The 19,077-nt window shown below is 41.8% G+C and overlaps 1 protein-coding gene across 1 annotated transcript; it reads left to right on the top strand.

Moving 5' to 3' along the window:
• The first annotated feature begins 14,253 nt into the window (after positions 1-14,253).
• On the top strand, positions 14,254-18,634 carry LOC126267384 (uncharacterized). Its single transcript, XM_049972570.1, has 2 exons — positions 14,254-14,623; positions 18,152-18,634. The coding sequence occupies exons 1-2, from the start codon at positions 14,383-14,385 to the stop codon at positions 18,619-18,621; spliced, it is 711 nt and encodes a 236-aa protein (XP_049828527.1). The 5' UTR covers positions 14,254-14,382; the 3' UTR covers positions 18,622-18,634.
• Positions 18,635-19,077: the final 443 nt, after the last annotated feature.

Below are 19,077 nucleotides of genomic sequence, written 5' to 3'. Positions count from 1 at the left end.
TCCTTGAGGCACACTCGAGGTTACTTCTACATTTGCTGATGACTCTTCATCCAAGATAACTTGCTGGATTCTTTGTACCAAAAATTTTTGCTTGATACCCCTTATAACAATAGTTTTGATAATAAGCGAAATGCGGTGTTGAGTCAAATGCTTTTCAGAAATCAAGAAATACTGTGTCTGCTTGACTGCCTTGATCCAAACCTTTCAATATGTCACGTGATAAATTTGCGAGTTGGTTTTCACATGATCAATATTTTTGAAATCCATGCTGGTTGGCATGGAGACGGTCATTATGTTTGAGGTACCTCATTATGTTTAAGTTCAGAACATGTTCTAAGGTTTTACAATAAGTCTCTGCTGAGGATACTGGATGGTAGTTTTGTGGATCACTTCTGCTCCCTTTCTTGTATATCAGTCTGACCTGTGCCTTCTTCCAACTACTGAGCATTCCCCCCCCCCCCCCCCCCCCCAAGAAATCTGTGGTAGATCATAGTTAACACAGGGGTTAGCTTAGCCACAAATTCAGTGTGGGATCTGACAGTGATTCCATTGGGCACTGGAGCATTGTCCAGTGTGAATGATTTCAGCTGTTGGGGCAATCCCCAAGTGACCCACAAATATAATAATTGGTTGCTTGACCACCTCAGAAAAATTTTGTATTTGCTGGGTGGATTCCCCAATGTTTAGTAATCACAAAAATATTTTTTTAAAAAAAATTATTGTTTATTATTTTGAAGTGGTGACCATATTTGTTCCAGGCTGCATGCGTTTTTTCATATTTGCAAGCATCTACATTTTTTACAATTATTCAGTAGTGGATTGTCCTAAGCCTTTCACATAAAATGCATTTAGTTCAACACAATCTGGGCTACAAATTAACATCATTAACACTTAGCTGAATGTATTCTTTAATATATTTTTAATAGTTCGAAGTTATCAGCCACAAATTAAAAAAAACTCAGTTTTTGAACAGTAGTTTTCCAAAGAAAGATTAATTTCTCAGCTTTAATATTTTTTCTGATATTACATTGTATAGTACAGTTACTTTTTATAGAGTACCAATGGTGAGCAGCTTACACTTAAAAAAATACACTACTTTTTAAAAATGGACTTTTTTTTTAAATTTTCCATTTTGTGGCCTGCAATATCTTTATTGAGGGAACAGATAAAAATCCGAAAATTTGGCAATTTTTATGATATCAAACTTCGGTATAAATTTCAACTTTGAGATTCAATTGGTCGTCATGGAAAAGAATTACAAACACGAGTAAAAAATACGTTTTTTAATATTTGCGATATCTAGGCTTATGGAATAAAATACATCAATTACAGTTTATAGATTAATCATATCTATGATTACCTACTTTTTTATTGAAAATAAGCCTACTAATTACATTATATTGTCCTCTTGTTATTTGTTTTTAGGATATTGCTCATTGAACTTTTGAGAAATTTGTTCACTCACTTTGGGTGTTAGGTTATAAGTTTGCCCAGTCACAATTGTAAATCCCATGGGAGACAGCTTCCTTAGTACATTTTTAAGTAGCATCCAAACTTGATTCTTCTCAGTTTTTTAAAAAGATGTCCTAGGTCCAGGAGGGCGATAAAATACAACATGTATATCTTGGTTTTGACAGTCAATATTAACAACTTCACCAATCCACCACTGTTCATCATAAACACAAGCCACTATGTCCTTATTTTGAAGAACCAGTTGCACAAGTTTTCCACACTGAAGAAGTTCACTATCAGGTGAAGTTGATGTGATCTCACACTTCAGTAAGTTGTGTGAATGGGGTATATAACAATGAAAAGACAGAGGGCCTTTAATCTTCTGACAAGTGCCGTACCTTTCCTTCGAGACACTGTCATAGACTTCTTGTATTTCCTCATGTTGTACAAAAACCTAGGTAATTCCTTTGATATGTTTTTTACAGAAATTAAACATTTCTTGAGGTGTTACGATATGATGGTCATCGGTCCACTGCAGACTTCCTTTTGTGACAGCTTGCTTTGTTGTACCCTCGACACCATCAGAAGCATTTTTTCCATGGCATGAAGTGAAAAAGTGCCATTCTACATTAAGCCCAAAATCTTCTTCATGAAAGAAGTGGTTAATAAAAAAAATTGTTTTGTTTTAATGTGGTTTGTTAATTTTAGTTGAAAAATGTGCACTGCTGTAGTGTTGTGTTCAAGGTAGTCAGTTATTACACAAAACCTGTGGCTCATTAGTTGATGTTCATCTTCATAATAGAATACAAATGGATGAACTGTGGCCTGTTTGTTTATCCTGTGGTGCCCTTGTACTTCATCTTTAACAACAAAGGAATAATTTTCCAAAAAGTCAGCAAGAACTAAGCATTCTTCAGCTGCCAAGGTTTGCTTTTTGTCCTTCAAAAATTTACACTGAGCTTTTGCAATAAAATGATGCATTTTCAGATTTTCAAGGTTAGCCTCCAACACTTCAAAAAACTCTTCTTGTGATTTTATGACTGTCACCATTCAGTTCTGTCTTGTGTAACCCATTGTTTGTGTTTTATATTGTCAGGCATCAAATCATTTTCTTCGGATTCTTCAAACATGTCAAGTGAGGCTTGTTTGCCTGGACAATCTTCACATTTTCCCTTGATCATACAATTGTAACTGTCAACATTGCATACCATAACTTCCAAAAGGTCTTTATAGTCAACTCTTAAGATTGGCCCAATCTGTCATCAACTTTATGTTCTGATGATACAAAACTAACACAAATATTATGGGCGCCAGATGCCCCTGCAACAATACACTGTCTTGGTCTCAACTCGGAAAACTTTGATCTTCCAATTTGAATGTCAAGATTTTGTTTTTTAAATTCAGTGAATAGTTTTTATAGAACCATTTACTTTCACAGAAACACACACTTTTTTGCCAGACATCAAATGGCTGTTATCGTCATCATCATGTTTTTGTTGTGGTCTTCAGTCCTGAGACTGGTTTGATGCAGCTCTCCATGCTACTCTATCCTGTGCAAGCTTCTTCATCTCCCAGTACCTACTGCAACCTTACCTCCTTCTGGAGCTGTTTAGTGTACTCATCTCTTGGTCTCCCTCTACGATTTTTACCCTCCACGCTGTCCTCCAATACTAAATTGGTAATCCCCTGATGCCTCAGAACATGTCCTACCAACCGATCCCTTCTTCTGGTCAAGTTGTGCCACAAACTTCTCTTCTCTCCAATCCTATTCAATACCTCCTCATTAGTTATATGATCTACCCATCTAATCTTCAGCATTCTCCTGTAGCACCACATTTCGAAAGCTTCTATTCTCTTCTTGTCCAAACTAGTTATCGTCTATGTTTCACTTCCAAACATGGCTACACTCTATACAAATACTTTCAGAAACAACTTCTTGACATTTAAATCTATACTCGATGTTAACAAATTTCTCTTCTTCAGGAACGCTTTCGTTGCCATTGCCAGTCTACATTTCATATCCACTCTACTTCGACCATGATCAGTTATTTTGTTCCCCAGATAGCGAAACCCCTTTACTACTTTAAGTGTCTCATTTCCTAATCTAATTCCCTCAGCATCATCCGAATTAATTCGACTACATTCCATTATCTTCGTTTTGCTTTTGTTGATGTTCATCTTATACCCTCCTTTCATGACACTGTCCATTCCGTTCAACTGCTCTTCCAAGTCCATTGCTGTCATCATCATAATACTTAATAACTTTATTGATTTTGTTTTCACCTACCAAATTAGATGCACTATTCTTTTGTAATGCTGGTAAAATTCCCTGCCCTTTTACCAATTGCCTTGTTAACTTAACAAGACATTCTGACACATTAAATTCATTACTAACGTTTGCTCAACTACAAAAATTCAGCAGTAAATGGATAATCTTAATTTTATCCTCTTTGTTTGAAGTACTGCATTTAATTTTTAGTTTTTCTACCAAATCATCATATTCGGTTGGTGAAGTTTTAGAACTTCCTCTTTTAGTACAAATTGTATTTTGAAATGAAACTTAAAAATTCTTTTTGACTGTAGCTGCCACTTTCTCAATTTTTGTATTCAAGCAACTTGGTCTTCTAATTTTACTAGCAGGCGATATACCCAGGATTTCACAAGCTGTATCTACTTTTTCAATGGTTGCTGATAAGTCACAAAATTCTGTATCTGAGGTTACACTATCCTTTCTCTTGTGAATTACAAATATCTTAGAATAACATGTTGGACACAAGATTTTCCTGGTATGAAATTGATGAAATAACATGATGGAGCCAATGATTTTCATGGTATGAGATTGACAAAAGGGCTTTAATTTTTAGAATAATGACCAAATGTTATTTCTCGCAGACCTTGTGTTATAGGTTTCTTATGTTTCTGAAAAGGGTCCATGCAACACTGTCCAAAAAGGTGATGAAATTTTTTTAAGTATTTCATTCCATGGTACTTGCATGTTGATTTGACCTCTGGGCCGACTCGTAAGTAAAACAACACTTTTTCTTCTTCACTTTAATCTTTGATTAAAGTAATGTCTTTAGGATACACTCTATACACACATTTATGGCCTGGTTCATTAAAAATAACACCAACAGAACACTGAGACACCATTTTTCAATTGCACACTTCAACAACTTCTAGCTAAATAAGTGTGGGTAGACAATTGTTGGTGTAAGGGGGAAGACAACAATCAGACTTGTATAGGCGTGCAGATGCAATTGTTAGCCTGCTGAAACAATTACCACAGCATTGGTTTGACAAATAATCATTAGCTAGTGCAATGTGGTGGGTTACATTATGCAATTGGTATACTTTATTTGATTAGCCTACCAGATATTGCAGATGTTAAAAAACATATTTTTTACTCGTGTTTGTAATCTTTTTTCCATAACTTCCAATTGAATCTCAGAGTTGAAATTTATACTGAAGTTTGATATCATAAAGGACTATTAACTGTGAAATTTTCAGATTTTGATCTGGTCCTCCAACAAAGCTATTGCAGGCCACAAAATGGAATATATAAAAAAATCAATTTTTTTAAAATAGTGTATTTTTTTTAAGTATAAGCTGCTCACCATTGATACTATATAAAAAGTAACTGTACTATACAGTGTAATAGCAGAAAAAGTATTAAAGCTGAGAAATTAATCTTTCTTTGGAAAATTACTGTTAAAAAATGAGTTTTTTTTTTTTAAATTTGTGGCTGATAACTTTGAACTATTAAAAATACATTAAAGAGTACATTCAGCTAAGTGTTAATGAAGTTAATTTGTAACCCAGAGTGTGTTGAACTAAATGCATATTATCTGAAAGGCTTAGGACAATCCACTGCTGAATAATTGTAAAAATGTAGATGCTTGCAAATATGAAAAAATGCATGTGGCCTGGAACAAATGTGGATGCCATTTCAAAATAATAAACAATAATTTTAAAAAAATATATTTTTCTGACTACTAAACATCAGGAGCATTCACTCAGCAAATATAAAATTTTTCTGAGATAGTTTGGATTGACCCTATTTCTCAATGCCACTTATGCTAATGCTTGTTTCACTCATCTTTTCAGTTGTATGAGAATTAAATTGGGGCAGTTCTCCTGGGCTTTCCTTCTTAAAGGAAATTTTAAAGTAGAGTTAAGCACTTCAATTTTGTTTTGCTACCCCTCAATTTTAATTTCTGTCTCATCCACAAATGAAGGGATGTGAATTTTGGTGCCACTAACAGGCTTGACATATGTCCAGAATATCTCTGGGTTTCATGAAAGTTCATTTCAGAGTATTGTAGTCATTGAAGGCTTCACGCATTGCTCTCTTGACAGCCAAACGTATTTCATTTAGCCTCTCGCTATCTACAGTCCTATGCTTTATTTTACACCTACTATGCAGTAGTCTCTGTTGCTTTACAAGACTGGGTACATATTTACCAGCGCATGGTCAACTACTCTTTTAATCTTGATGCATAGCTCCTCTTCGTGTTCCTGTCCTGTGCTAAAGTTCATTGGGATATTTCACAACTGTTTTTTTGTTTAGTTTGTTGAACATGCAGATTTTTTTACTTGTTTTAGTTGTCCTTTGCATTTTGGTAATCATTGTTGCCACAGCTGTATTACTGTCACTGATAGCAGTTTCAATGTGGACATAATCAAAGAGGTCAGGTCTATTTGTTGCCATTGGACCTAATATAGTTGTATCGTCAGTGCGTAGAACTACCTGTTCTGCATAGTTTTCAGAGTAGGCATTTAATAACTTTTCACAGGATGTCTTGTCACACCCACTTCTAACAAAACTGTAATTTTTCCAATTGATTATTGGATGATTAAAGTATCTACTGATATTCTCAGTATGATGTAGGAACTTACGTACAAGCAAATTCAGGTTATCTGAAGTTTCTGGTTACATCAGGACATGAGACTGGTGGTTGACAGAAGGATCCAATTACACTTTAATGCTGATACGGAATCTTGCCCAAACAATCTTACATAATACACTTTCAGTTTCTGTCTGAGGATTTGAGTTTCTTGTGTACTGCAACAAATACACCACCTCCCTGCGACAAATACATCACCTCCCTTTGCCACTAGCCTCTCCTTTTGATGTACCCTAAAATTTTTCCCAAACATTTCACTACTGTCAGCTTCAGCTTTTAACCAGCTTTCTGTACCTAGTATTATGAGAGCTTCACTAATTTTTAAGAGCACGTCAAATGCTTTCACTTTGTCATGAATGCTTTGACAGTTAACTACTAGGATTTTAATGCTCTCACCTGTGGAGGACACTCCTTTCTATCTTACACTAATACTTCCTGGCTTCCTACAGTTGTCGTTATTTGGACTGGATAAAGAGTCACCTTATCTATAATAATAATAATAATAATAATAATAATAATAATAATAATAAAACCTACACATAGTCCTCAGCTGCATGTTGCAAGTCTGGGAAGTCGCAGCCTAGCTTGTCACATAACATTCAGAGTTTCTGGTTCAGTCCATCTAGTCAATTCAGAACCTGGGGGCCGTGATCAGTTCTGGTGACAATGCTGCAAATTGTGAGCTTTGTTGAAACTCTGTACGAAAGGCTAATTTTCTAAACGTTCTCAGCCAGTCACCGGAATAATTCTAGTATGACCTCAGAGCCCAGAAGACAAGTATTGCTTGTTCCAACATATGCCACAATCTGCAGTTGATTGCACACTGTTTCCTCAGTGTCTGCCAGAATAGCCTCTTCAGCATTATGAATGAGGCACCTGGTGTTCCTTCCCATATCCTTGGTGCTGGAAATTAATAGACCCCTACCCTTTTGTGTTTTCTTCCTCTTGACACAGGACAATGCAGGTTTCTTCAACAGGCGAAGTTAGTCCAACTGGCTCAGTTTCACTGGAACACAGCACCATGAATCTGTTGGTTAGAGGGACAACCTGATTCCTCCCTGGTCCATGTCTATCCTGAACAGAATGCCTATAGTACCACTGGTATGCCACTGACAGTTAAGTGCCAGATCCCATTATTTCCTGCACATGAGAAAGGATTCACAGGGAGGATAGTACCTGAGATAAATTTGGCTTGTGGGAGCTCTCCCAACACAACAATTCACAACAGCTGCCAGTCATTTGACAGTAGTCAGGGCAATTTCCAGCTGCATATGAACATCTACTAACTCATCCCATGTTTGAGAACAGCATTCACAGTTGGGCTGCATTGTGGCTGCTGCAGTGTTTTACATGGCAGTAAACAAATAACTTTAAACTAAACCTGCTGATTGTCTTTGAATCTGTTGTGCTAAAAACATTACAAATTCACTTTAAGAACTGAAGTGTTAGTATGCAAAATGATATATCTACTAAGGCAGAAAGTTAACCTGTGGTAAAAATTACTAGTTTTGTAACTTTTCTATATCTTCATCAACATCCATACTCTGCAAAATACCGCAAAGTGCATGAGTGAGGGTACGCTTCTTTGTACCAGTTGTTAAGGTTTCTTCCAGTTCCATTCTATATGGAGTGGAGGAAGAATGGTTGTCTGAACGCCCCTGCATGTGCTGTAATTATTCTAATTGTGTCCTCATGATATCTGTGGGAGTAATACTTAGGGGGTTGTAGGATATACATAGATTCATCATTTAAAGCCGGTTCCTGAAACATTTTTAACAAACATTCTTGGGATAGTTTACTTCTATCTTCAAGAGTCTGCTATTTCAGTTTCTTCATTGTCACTGTATCACTCACCCATAGGTCAAACAAATATGTGACTATTTATGTCACCCTTCTCTGTATATATTCAATATCCCATGTTAGTCATATTTGGTACAGGTTCCACACACTTGAGCAGTATTCTAGAATGGGTCACACAAATGATTTGATTTGTAAGCAATCCCCTTTGTAGACTGATTGCAGTTCCCCAGTATTCTACCAATAAACCGAAGTCTGCCACCTGCTTTACCCACAACTGAGCCTATATAATAATTCCATTTCATATCCCTACAAAATGTTACACCAGGTATTTGTATGAGTTGGCCAATTCCAACTTTGGCTCTTTAATATTATAGTCATAGGATACTGCATTTTTCATTTTGCGAAGTGCACAAGTTTAGATTTCTGAACATCATAAGCAAGTTGCTAACCTTTGCAGCACTTTGAAATCTTATCAAGCTTTGACTGAATATTTATGCATCTTCTTTCAGACAGTATTTCATTGCAGATAACAGCATCATCTGCAAAAATTCTGAAGTTACTGTTAATATTGTCCACAAGATGGCTAAAATATAACATGAACAGCAAGGGTCCCAACACACATTTCCCTTCTACTTCTAACTATGACTCTCCATCAGAGATAACGTGCTGTGTCCCTCCTATCAAAAGTCTTCAATCCACTCACAAATTTCGCTTTATACACCATATGATTGTACTTTTGATAAAAAGCATAGGTGTGGTACTGAGTCAAATGCTTTTCAAGAATCAAAAATACTGCATCTACCTAACTGCTGTGATGCAAAGCTTTCAAATTTTGAGACTATAGTCACTAACAAATTCAAAAGTAATATTAACGTACAATAAATGTAAGTAACAATATTATGAGAAGGAAAAGTTGCTACTCACGATATAGCGAAGATGCTGAGTTGCAGATAGGCACAACAAAAAACCTCTCACAATAATAGCTTTCGGCCATTAAAGCCTTCGTCAACAATACACACACACACACACATAACTGCAGTCTAAGGCAACTGAAACCACACTGCGAGTAGCAGACCAGTGCATTATGGGAGCGGCAAGTGGGTGGGAGTAAGGAGGAGGCTGGAGCAGGGAGGTGGAGGGCGAGGCATAGTATGGTGGAGGTGGCAGATAGCAAAGTGCTGCAGGTTAGGCTGAGGGCAGGGGAGAGATAGGAAGGGGAAGTAGCAGAAAAGGAGAGAAATAAAAAGACTGGGTGTGGTGGTTGGTTGGTTGGTTGTTTTGGGGAAGGAGACCAGACAGCGAGGTCATCAGTCTCATCAGGTTAGAGAAGGATGGGGAAGGAAGTCGGCCGTGCCCTTTGAAAGGAACCATCCCGGCATTTGCCTGGAGCGATTTAGGGAAATCAGGGAAAACCTAAATCAGGATGGCTAGGCGTGGGATTGAACTGTCGCCCTCCCGAATGTGAGTCCAGTGTCTAACCACTGCGCCACCTCGCTCGGTACTGGGTGTGGTGGTGGAATGTCAGCTATGTAGTGCTGGAATGGGAACAGGGAAGGGGCTGGATGGGTGAGGACAGTGACTAACGAAGGTTGAGGCCAGGAGGGCTACGGTAACATAGGATGTATTGCAGGGAAAGTTTCCACCTGCACAGTTCAGAAAAGCTGGTGTTTGTGGGAAGGATCCATGTGGCACAAGCTGTGAACCAGTCATTGAAATGAAGGTAGTCTTGTTTGGCAGCATGTTTAGCAACAAGGTGGTCCACTTGTTTCTTCACCACAGTTTGTTGGTAGCCATTCATGCAAATGGACAGCTTGTTGGTTGTCATGCCTACATAGAATGCAGCACAGTGGCTGCAGCTTAACTTGTAGACAACATGACTGCTTTCACAGGTAGCCCTCCCTTTGATGGGATAGGTGATGTTAGTGACCAGACTGGAGTAGGTGGTAGTGGGATGGTGTATGGGACAGGTCTTGCATCTAGGTCTGTTACAGGGATGTGAGCTATGAGGTGAGGGATTGGGAGCAGGGGTTGTGTAAGAATGGATGAGTATATTGTCTAGCTTCATTGGATGGCAGAATACCACTGTGGGAAGGGTGGGAAAGATAGTGGGCAGGAGATTTCCCATTTCATGGCATGATAAAAGGTAATAGAAACCCTGGCGGAGAATGTAATTCAGCTGCTCCTGTCATTAGCAATATAGTACGAGGGGAGTGCTTTTCTGCAGCCAGACGGTGGGGCTTTGGGAGTTGGGGGAAGACTTGAAAGATAAGGCACGGGATATTTGTTTTTGTGCAAGGTTGTGGGATAATTATGGATAGTGAAGGCTTCAGTGAGAACCTCGGTATATTTTGAGAGAGGCTGCTCATCACTGCAGATGCGATAACCATGATTGGCTAGGCTGTACAGAAGGGACTTCTTCTTATGGAATGGTTGGCAGCTGTCGAAGTGGAGGTGTGCTGGTGGTTTGTAGGTTTGATATGGACGGAGATACTGATGTAGCCATCTTTAAGGTGGAGCTCAACATCTAGGAAGGTTACTTGTTGGGTTGAGAATGATCAGGACCAGGTGAAGCAATTGGGAGAGAAGTTGTTGAACTTCTGGAGGAATGTCGATAGGGTGTCCTCACCTTCGATCCAGATAGCAAAGATATCATCAATGAATCTGAACCAGATGAGGGGTTTAGGATTCTGGGTTTTGAGGAAGGATTCCTCTAGAAGGCTCATGAATAGGTTGGCATAGTATGGTGCCATGTGGGTACCTGTAGGCGTATCCTGGATAAGTTTGTAGGTAATGCCTTCAAAGGAGAAGTAATTCTGGGTGAGGATATAGTTGGGCATGGCGACTAAGAAGGAGGTTGTTGGTTTGGAGTCTGTCGGGGTTTGGGAAAGGTAGTGTTCAATAGCAGTAAAGTCATGGGCATTAGGGATGTTAGTGTACAATAGTGATGAGCAGGGCAGTGTGTGGTAAAGGGACAGGACCTGTGGAGGGTCGGTGGAAGAAATGGTTGGTATCTTTTATATACGAGGGTATGTATCAGGTAATAGGTTGAAGGTGTTGGTCTACATTTCCATTGTTTGATAAATGCAAGTAATATATATGCTTCTTGAAAGGGAGGCTAGGTATAACACAATATGTTAGTTATAAAGTATGCTACAGTAACTAACACAAATGTCGATTTCCTGTGAAATAGTTTATGTACATGACAGTAATAACTTCTAAAACATCTGAGAAATGTACGTTTATTCCTGTTGATATGTACTAAAATTTGGGATGAGCAAATCACTGAGGTGGATTTGTCATGTAATAAGTTATCCACAACATTCATAGCTTACAAAGATTTTCAGAAATATACTTGTTATATGTGCTGTTGTCAAAAATTTCTAAAAGAGCTCTATACTGGTGATTGCAAATCATTTTTCTGAGTCACTTTTGGTTTATAGAGTCTAGTAGACAGATCTAAAGAGTAGATATATTTGCCACTGTAACAGTTACTAGCGAGGTGTATGAACGTAATCACAGCTATAAGAGAACACAGATGTACTGCATGCCATTAAAACATAAGGCAGTTTGTGTATAAAGAAGAAACCGAACTTCTAACAGGAAATGCAAATCTTCAGGAGGAAACAAATTTTCTGATACTGTCCATTTGCTTTGACTCATGATGTTATCAAAGTGGTAGACAATATATTTTAAGTGCTCACTATAAAATTAATTACGATTATTCTCATAAAATCACATTTGTCAGTTTCCCCTGTTCACAACCAAACTATACCTTTCAACCTAATCTAGACTTAAGGGTACCCTAGAAATCAGTACCAATATTTCACCACAAATAAGATTTCATACTGACATTTGTTGAATTCACCAATTCAAAATCAAATTCCTCCCAACCTATCCTAGACCTTGCACTGTTGTGCAGATTAGTCTGCCACCACATGCTACATTCCAAAAATTTTATATATGAGGGTAGGTTGCAAAGTTCTCTGAATGGAGTAGGAAAAAAATGACTTACCTCAGTGAAACTTTGTTATTTTTCAATGTAATCCTCCTGTACGCAAATGCACTTGGTCCAGTGATGCTCCAAGGCCTTGATCCCATCTTAAAAGTTAGATTGCTCCAGCCTTGCAAAATACTAGACAGCTTCAGCTACCAATTCTTTTTTTGACAAGAATCTCCATCCACAAGAAAAATTTTGAGTTTTCGAACAAGTCTTACAAAGATACACCAGGCAAATAAGTTGGCATTGCCATGGCAATGACACTTGTGTGTGGACACGCATTGTCTTCATGAAAAATGACTTTCTTCCGTGCCAAACTTGGCTTCTTTTCGTGTATCTTTTGCTGTAATTGGTCCGGACGGTTAGTGTTGTATTGTCCCAGTGGGAAGATAATCTATCAGCTGAATCCCTTTCGCGTTCCTGAAAAGTGATGCCAAAACCTTTCCAGCTATCCATGTTGCCTTTGCTTCCTTTGATGGTGATGAATCAACATGTTTCTACTGTGTAGACTGTTGTTTTATCTGTGAGAATAGTATTGGTCACAAACTGGTACAAAATATTGTGTTTGTTGCTCTAAAAACAGGTCAAACAATATTTGGACATTTCCATTGTGATGTGTTTCTAATTCTGCGATGTCACAGCACCCATCTAGCAAATAATTTTCTCGTATCCAATTCCAATGTTAAAATGTGAAGTGCCTGTTCAGATGAAATCCCTACAGCTTCAACAATTCCTCACACCTTCAGTCAGTGATCCATCATGACCATTTTATGCACTTCTGCTGTAATTTCTGGGGTAGTACCTGACCACTACATAGGCTGTCCTGACTCATTTGTCCACTTGGCAACACTTGAATATGAAGGAACAGTTGCTCCTACCCTCAATGTGTTCTGAAAATTGGCATGAATTTCCTTTGCTTTAATACATTTCTTTACGAAGTACTTAATCACTGTAATCACTGCTCAAATCTTGCTATCTCCGCCCCTCCCCCCCACCCCCTTCCTCCTGCATCCACACACAAAAAACACTACCCAGGAACATCAACAGAGAAATGACCACACCACAGGTATCTGCTCAGAGCACAGATGCATCACTTGTTTATTTGTGAAGGATTATGTATCATTATCAGATTACCTCCATTAAGAAAGTAGAATGCGCTCCATGACTGATACAACTTTCAAAATGTTAAAGAGCAGCATTCAGTCATCATTTCTGTTTTAGCTTTATTAGAGCAGATCCAGATTTCATCTAGTAACTAGCCATTACCAGTACAGTACGAGTAATATAACTCCAAAATATTGCGCTGATAATGGCTAGTTTCTAGTCAAAATCTGGATCTGCTCTAATAAAGCTAGAACAAAAACAACAACTGACTGCTGCTCTTTACCATTTCAAAAGACCTGTTATTACACAGAAACCTCGTGTGCTATCAGTGACATCTGCTGGTTATTCTGTAAGTTTTCCAAACTACCCTCGTAGAAACAAAACTAATATTATTTATGTAGTGTCTGTTCTTTTGAACATGTGCAGAAGAACATATACCATTGTTGATCCTGCAGCCTTACAAGACAGTTATTCAAAGGAATAACGTCATTAGCTGCTAGTGGGCATTGAAACAAATCAGTGGGGAAAGTTGAAAATTTAGGCCTCACCAGGACTCAAACACAGATTTTTCTGTTTCTCTCAAATGTTTCTTTAACCACCTCAGCAACCTGCAGACAGTCCCTGGATGACATTAATTTCCAACTCATCCACACACTACTGACGTAGTGCCTGTGCACATTACCCTAACTACTGCTAGGGTTTGCTGATTCCCTTAGGAGTTTGGGTGTCTTCATGCATTTGCATGGAAGAGATCATTGGCCGTCTTGCCCTTGTTACATGTGGAGTCAGACGTGTCCAGAAGATCAGCTACCATCACTGCTGTTGTGATAGTGCCACGACATTTAACAGTGCCGTCACGACAGTATGCACAAACGGCGATAGAGGCGCTCCGCAAATCGGATGAGCGCGGGAGCGCCACCTAGCTACGAACGGCGCCGGCCGCATGTCACGGTACGGCAGTCGAATACAAGAGACTGAGTTGTAATCATGTGATCAGCTAATGTTTCTAAGAGAGAGTGTGAATATCCACGCAATTATTGTGATTAAAGGTTATAAAACTTTTTGGCGACGAGGATTGGATATTTTCACTGCGTTGTGGATTTGCGTGTCCGTGACGGGGCAGACATGGAACAGCTTATGCAAGCGCTTATTGAACAACAAACACAGCTGACGGCTACTATTCAGGCTCAACAAACACAGCTGACGGCAGCGATTCAGGCGTTGTCGATGTCCCTTACTCATCGTCTGTCTTCCTCTTCTCCGCTTCCATTCCCTCCTTACGATGAGGCCGCTGAAGACTGGGAGGATTATGAGAAGCGTTTGCGGCAACACTTCTTGGCTTTCGGCGTTGTCGACGCTCCTATGTGTAAGTCGTTATTTCTATCTTGGATTTCCCCTCGAGTCTATCAGCTGCTATCTCAGTTAGCCCCTCTGCGGGAACCTGCCTCCCTGTCCTTCCAAGAAATGTGTGACTTATTGTCTGCCTATTATCGAAAAAACACCCACGTCGTTGCCGCCCGCGTGGCGTTCTACTGGTGTCGTAAACAGCCCCATCAATCTTACTGGGCTTGGGCGGCGGAACTACACGGTCTGAGTAGGAAATGTCAGTTTGTCACGGACACACATCACGAGTCTTATGCTGACTCAATGGTTAGGGATGCTATTCTACGGCTTGCTCCTGATAAAGAAGTTCGGCAACGTGCCCTCCAACTGCCAAACCCGTCGTTGTCGGAAGTTATAAGCATCGCTCAATCCTTTGAAGTGTCTCACGCTGCTGGCGCGCAAATCGACGCGTGGTGTGATGTAGGCGCTGTACAGTCAACCCTCGACACGGGCAATTTGCCTGTTTCACAGGAGAACGACGATGTGGCGGCGGTTCACTCGCGTCAACAACGTCGCTTTGGGCCACAACGCTCGCAGCGAAACCAGCAACCACAGAAGCCGGTTCGTTCCGCACATCCTTCTTGCCCCCGTTGTTTCGTACAGCACGACAGGGCAGCGTGTCCAAAACGTTGGGCCACGTGTAATTCATGTAGGAAAAAAGGCCACATTGCTTCTGTGTGTCAGTCCCATAAAGTTCCTGTCGACGAGGACGAGGCGTCGGACATGGATGTTCACTGTGTGCTTTCTCAAACAAATAAGTTGTTTGTTACTGTTCGTGTTCTGAATAAAGACATCCGCATGCAAGTGGACACTGGCTCTGCAGTAACTCTCATTAATTCTCGCACGTATTTGGCGTTGGTCTCCCCTCCTTTGTCTCCAGTTACGCGAAATCTGAGGACTTATAATAAACAGAAAATTCCTATCATGAGCCAGTTTGATGCTTCCACTGCCTACAAGTCTGTTGTTCGGCCCCTCACGTTTTATGTGGTGGATCATGCGAGCACTGAAAACCTGTTCGGTTATGATGCTTTCCAGTTGTTCGGGTTCTCCATTGATGATGATATGCACCTCATATCTGAGGATATTCCGTATCAACAGCTGGATGGATTGTGTTCTGAATTTTCGTCCGTGTTCTCTGCTGGTCTGGGTGGTGCCAAGGATTTTGAAGCCCACATTACTCTTAAACCTACGGCTCGCCCTAAGTTTTTCCGGGCACGCCCTATTCCGGTGGCGTTGCGTGCACCTGTCAAGGCGAAGCTACACAGGTTAACAGCTTCAGGGATTCTCCTTCCGGTTACCTCCAGCGAATGGGCATCGCCGATCGTGGTGGTTTCTAAACCAAACAGGAGTCTGCGATTGTGTGGTGACTTTAAAGCCACCGTCAACGCTCAGAGCCTCATTGACACTTATCCTCTTCCCCGTCCTGAGGAGTTGTTTACCAAGCTCGCTGGAGGCCAGTTCTTTTCCAAACTTGACTTATCGGAGGCGTACCATCAGTTGCCGTTGGACGCTACTTCCAAGGAATTTCTCGTTATCAACACTCCTTGTGGGTTGTATCAGTACCAGCGATTACCATTTGACGTCGCTAGCGCACCGGCCATTTTTCAGCGGTTTTTGGAACAGCTCACGGCTTCCGTTCCCGGCTGCATAAACTATCTGGATGACATTGTTCTCACGGGAGCCTCCACTTAGGAGCACCTTCGTAATTTACGTTCACTGTTTTGGGTTTTGCATTCGGCTGGGTTGAGGTGCAATCTGGACAAGTCACAGTTCTTCCAACCCTCCATTGAGTATCTTGGTTTCCACTTGTCCTGTGAGGGTATACGCCCTCTCAGTCAGCACGTTGCGGCCATTAACGCTCTACCCCGGCCGTCTACGGTCAAGGAACTTCAGGTGTTTCTAGGCAAGATTGCTTATTATCACAAATTCATTCCATCTGCAGCGGCGGTAGCTTATCCTCTACATCAGCTGTTACGCAAAAACGTCCCCTTCTGTTGGTCCGACGGGTGTGAGCAGGCTTTTGTCCGCCTGAAGGCTCATTTGCAGTCGGCGCCTTGTCTTGCCACATTCCGTCCGGGTCAGCACTTGGTTCTGGCGACTGACGCGTCACAGTATGGCCTAGGGGCTGTTCTCGCCCATCGGTATGAGGATGGGTCGGAACGACCCATCGCCTATGCTTCCAAGACCCTCAACTAGGCGCAACGGCGTTACTCTCAAATCGAAAAGGAGGCGCTCGCTATAATTTATGCTCTAAAAAAGTTAAGCGTTTTTTTGTATGGTTCTAAGTTTCACCTCATCACCGACCACAAACCACTGGTCTCTCTGTTCAGCCCATCGGCGTCACTTCCGGATAAGGCAGCTCACCGCCTGCAACGTTGGGCCTTATACTTGTCTCGTTTTCATTATGAGATTCAATATCGCCCCACGGCCCAGCACGCCAACGCTGATGCATTGTCGCGATTGCCGATGGGCCCCGACCCTGTTTTCGATCGTGATGAGCTCCTCTGTTTCCACATTGATGAGGAAGAATGTCGTGCGGTCGAGGGCTTTCCACTTACAGGTTCGCAGGTCGCGTCGGCTACTGTGCGGGACCCGGTCCTGCGTCGGGTGATCGGTTTTGTTCGAGGTTGGCCGGACACGACCAAGGGCCGGGCATCGGATCCCCTTCGCAACTACCATGCCTTGCGCCTTCGTCTGCCTGTTCATGATGGTGTTGTTCTTCTGGCCACGGATGGCGCATCTCCACGGGTCGTGGTGCCAGCCTCTCTTCGCAAAGATGTTTTCAAACTGTTGCACGAAGGCCATTGGGGTATTTCTCGTACTAAGTCCCTGGCCCGCAGGCACGTTTATTGGCCCGGTATTGATTTGGACATCGCCCATATGGTTGCTGCGTGTGGCCAGTGTGCTCAACAACTGGCGGCACCTCGTACAATGCCCTCTCCGTGGCCTGATCCAGCTCAGCCATGGGAACGGGTGCACGCCGACTTTGCTGGCCCCTTCCTCGGTACTTATTGGCTACTGTTGATTGACGCCTTCTCGAAGTTTCCGTTTGTTGTTAGATGTCCGTCACCCACCACTACGGCGACGACTCTGGCTTTGTCCAAAATCTTTGCGCTAGAAGTTCTTCCATCCACGATCGTCACGGACAATGGCCCTCAGTTCTCTTCGAGGGCTTTCCGTGATTTTTGTACTGGACAAGGGATTCATCATGTTACTGCACCTCCCTTCCATCCGCAATCGAATGGGGAGGTCGAGCGCCTTGTCCACACTTTCAAATGCCAGATGAAAAAATTCCTTAGTGATTTTTCCACAGATGACGCCCTGCTGCAATTTCTGAGTTCTCTGGGTGATCGCAGCCCTGCTGAACTCTTGCATGGCCGCCAACCGCGCACTCTACTGCACCTGCTTCACCCTGTCAGGCCTTGTACTGTGTCCCCTAGTGCGGGAAAATACTCGGTGGGCGCCGACGTGTGGGCACGAGGGTATGGATCTCGCCCTAAATGGATTGCAGGGGTGGTCAAGGCTCTTCGCGGCCGCCGGCTTTGTGAAATCCGTACGGGCGACGGCACGGTTGTTCGCCATTACGACCAGATGCGCCCACGAGTGGTGGCCACGCTGGTGCCACTGCCCCATCCTTCGCCTCCACCAGCCCGAGACGCCAGTCCTGTTGCTGCTGCCGATCTACCGTCCGTGTTGATGCAGCCGCCGTCGCTGCCACTTCAGAGTATGCTGGAACCGGCCCCAGTCGGGACGCCGCCTTCTCCGGGACCCCTCTCACTGGAGCACACTCCCAGGTCCATGACACCTATGGATGCTGCTCCGGAGTTTTCACCCATCATCTCATCCAGGAGGCACGTTCCACGCACGAGCTTCCGTCCTGGACATTTTCGACCATACTCTCGTGTCTCTGCACGGGATCTCCTCGGGGCCTCACAAGAGGCCATGGATGTCTCCGCGCTGTCCATATCTCCAAGGAAGTGAGTGTTTTTTTTTTTCAAGGGGTGAAAAGTGTTGTGATAGTGCCACGACATTTAACAGTGCCGCCACGACAGTACGCACAAACGGCGATAGAGGCGCTCGAGTTGTAATCATGTGATCAGTTAATGTTTCTAAGAGAGAGTGTGAATATCCACGCAATTATTGTGATTAAAGGTTATAACAACTGCTGAACTTCACTCTTAACTCATTGATGCTGCAGTGACCATTCAAGAGAAACAGCAAAATCCCCACCCATTGATTTATGTCAGTGCTCACTAGCAGCTAATGTCATTATTCCTTTGATTAACTGTCATATAAGTCTGCAGGATCAACAATGGTGTTTGTTCTTTTGGACATGCCCGTGTTCTTTCAGACATATCAGAGAGAACAGACAGCACACATACATAACTAAGACAAGACACCCAATGATACCTTCTGTGCAGATGCTCAAGCAAGCCT

Source organism: Schistocerca gregaria, chromosome 4 (assembly GCF_023897955.1).
Source record: "Schistocerca gregaria isolate iqSchGreg1 chromosome 4, iqSchGreg1.2, whole genome shotgun sequence".
NCBI lineage: Eukaryota > Metazoa > Arthropoda > Insecta > Orthoptera > Acrididae > Schistocerca > Schistocerca gregaria.
This window is presented reverse-complemented; position numbering and strand designations above follow the sequence as displayed.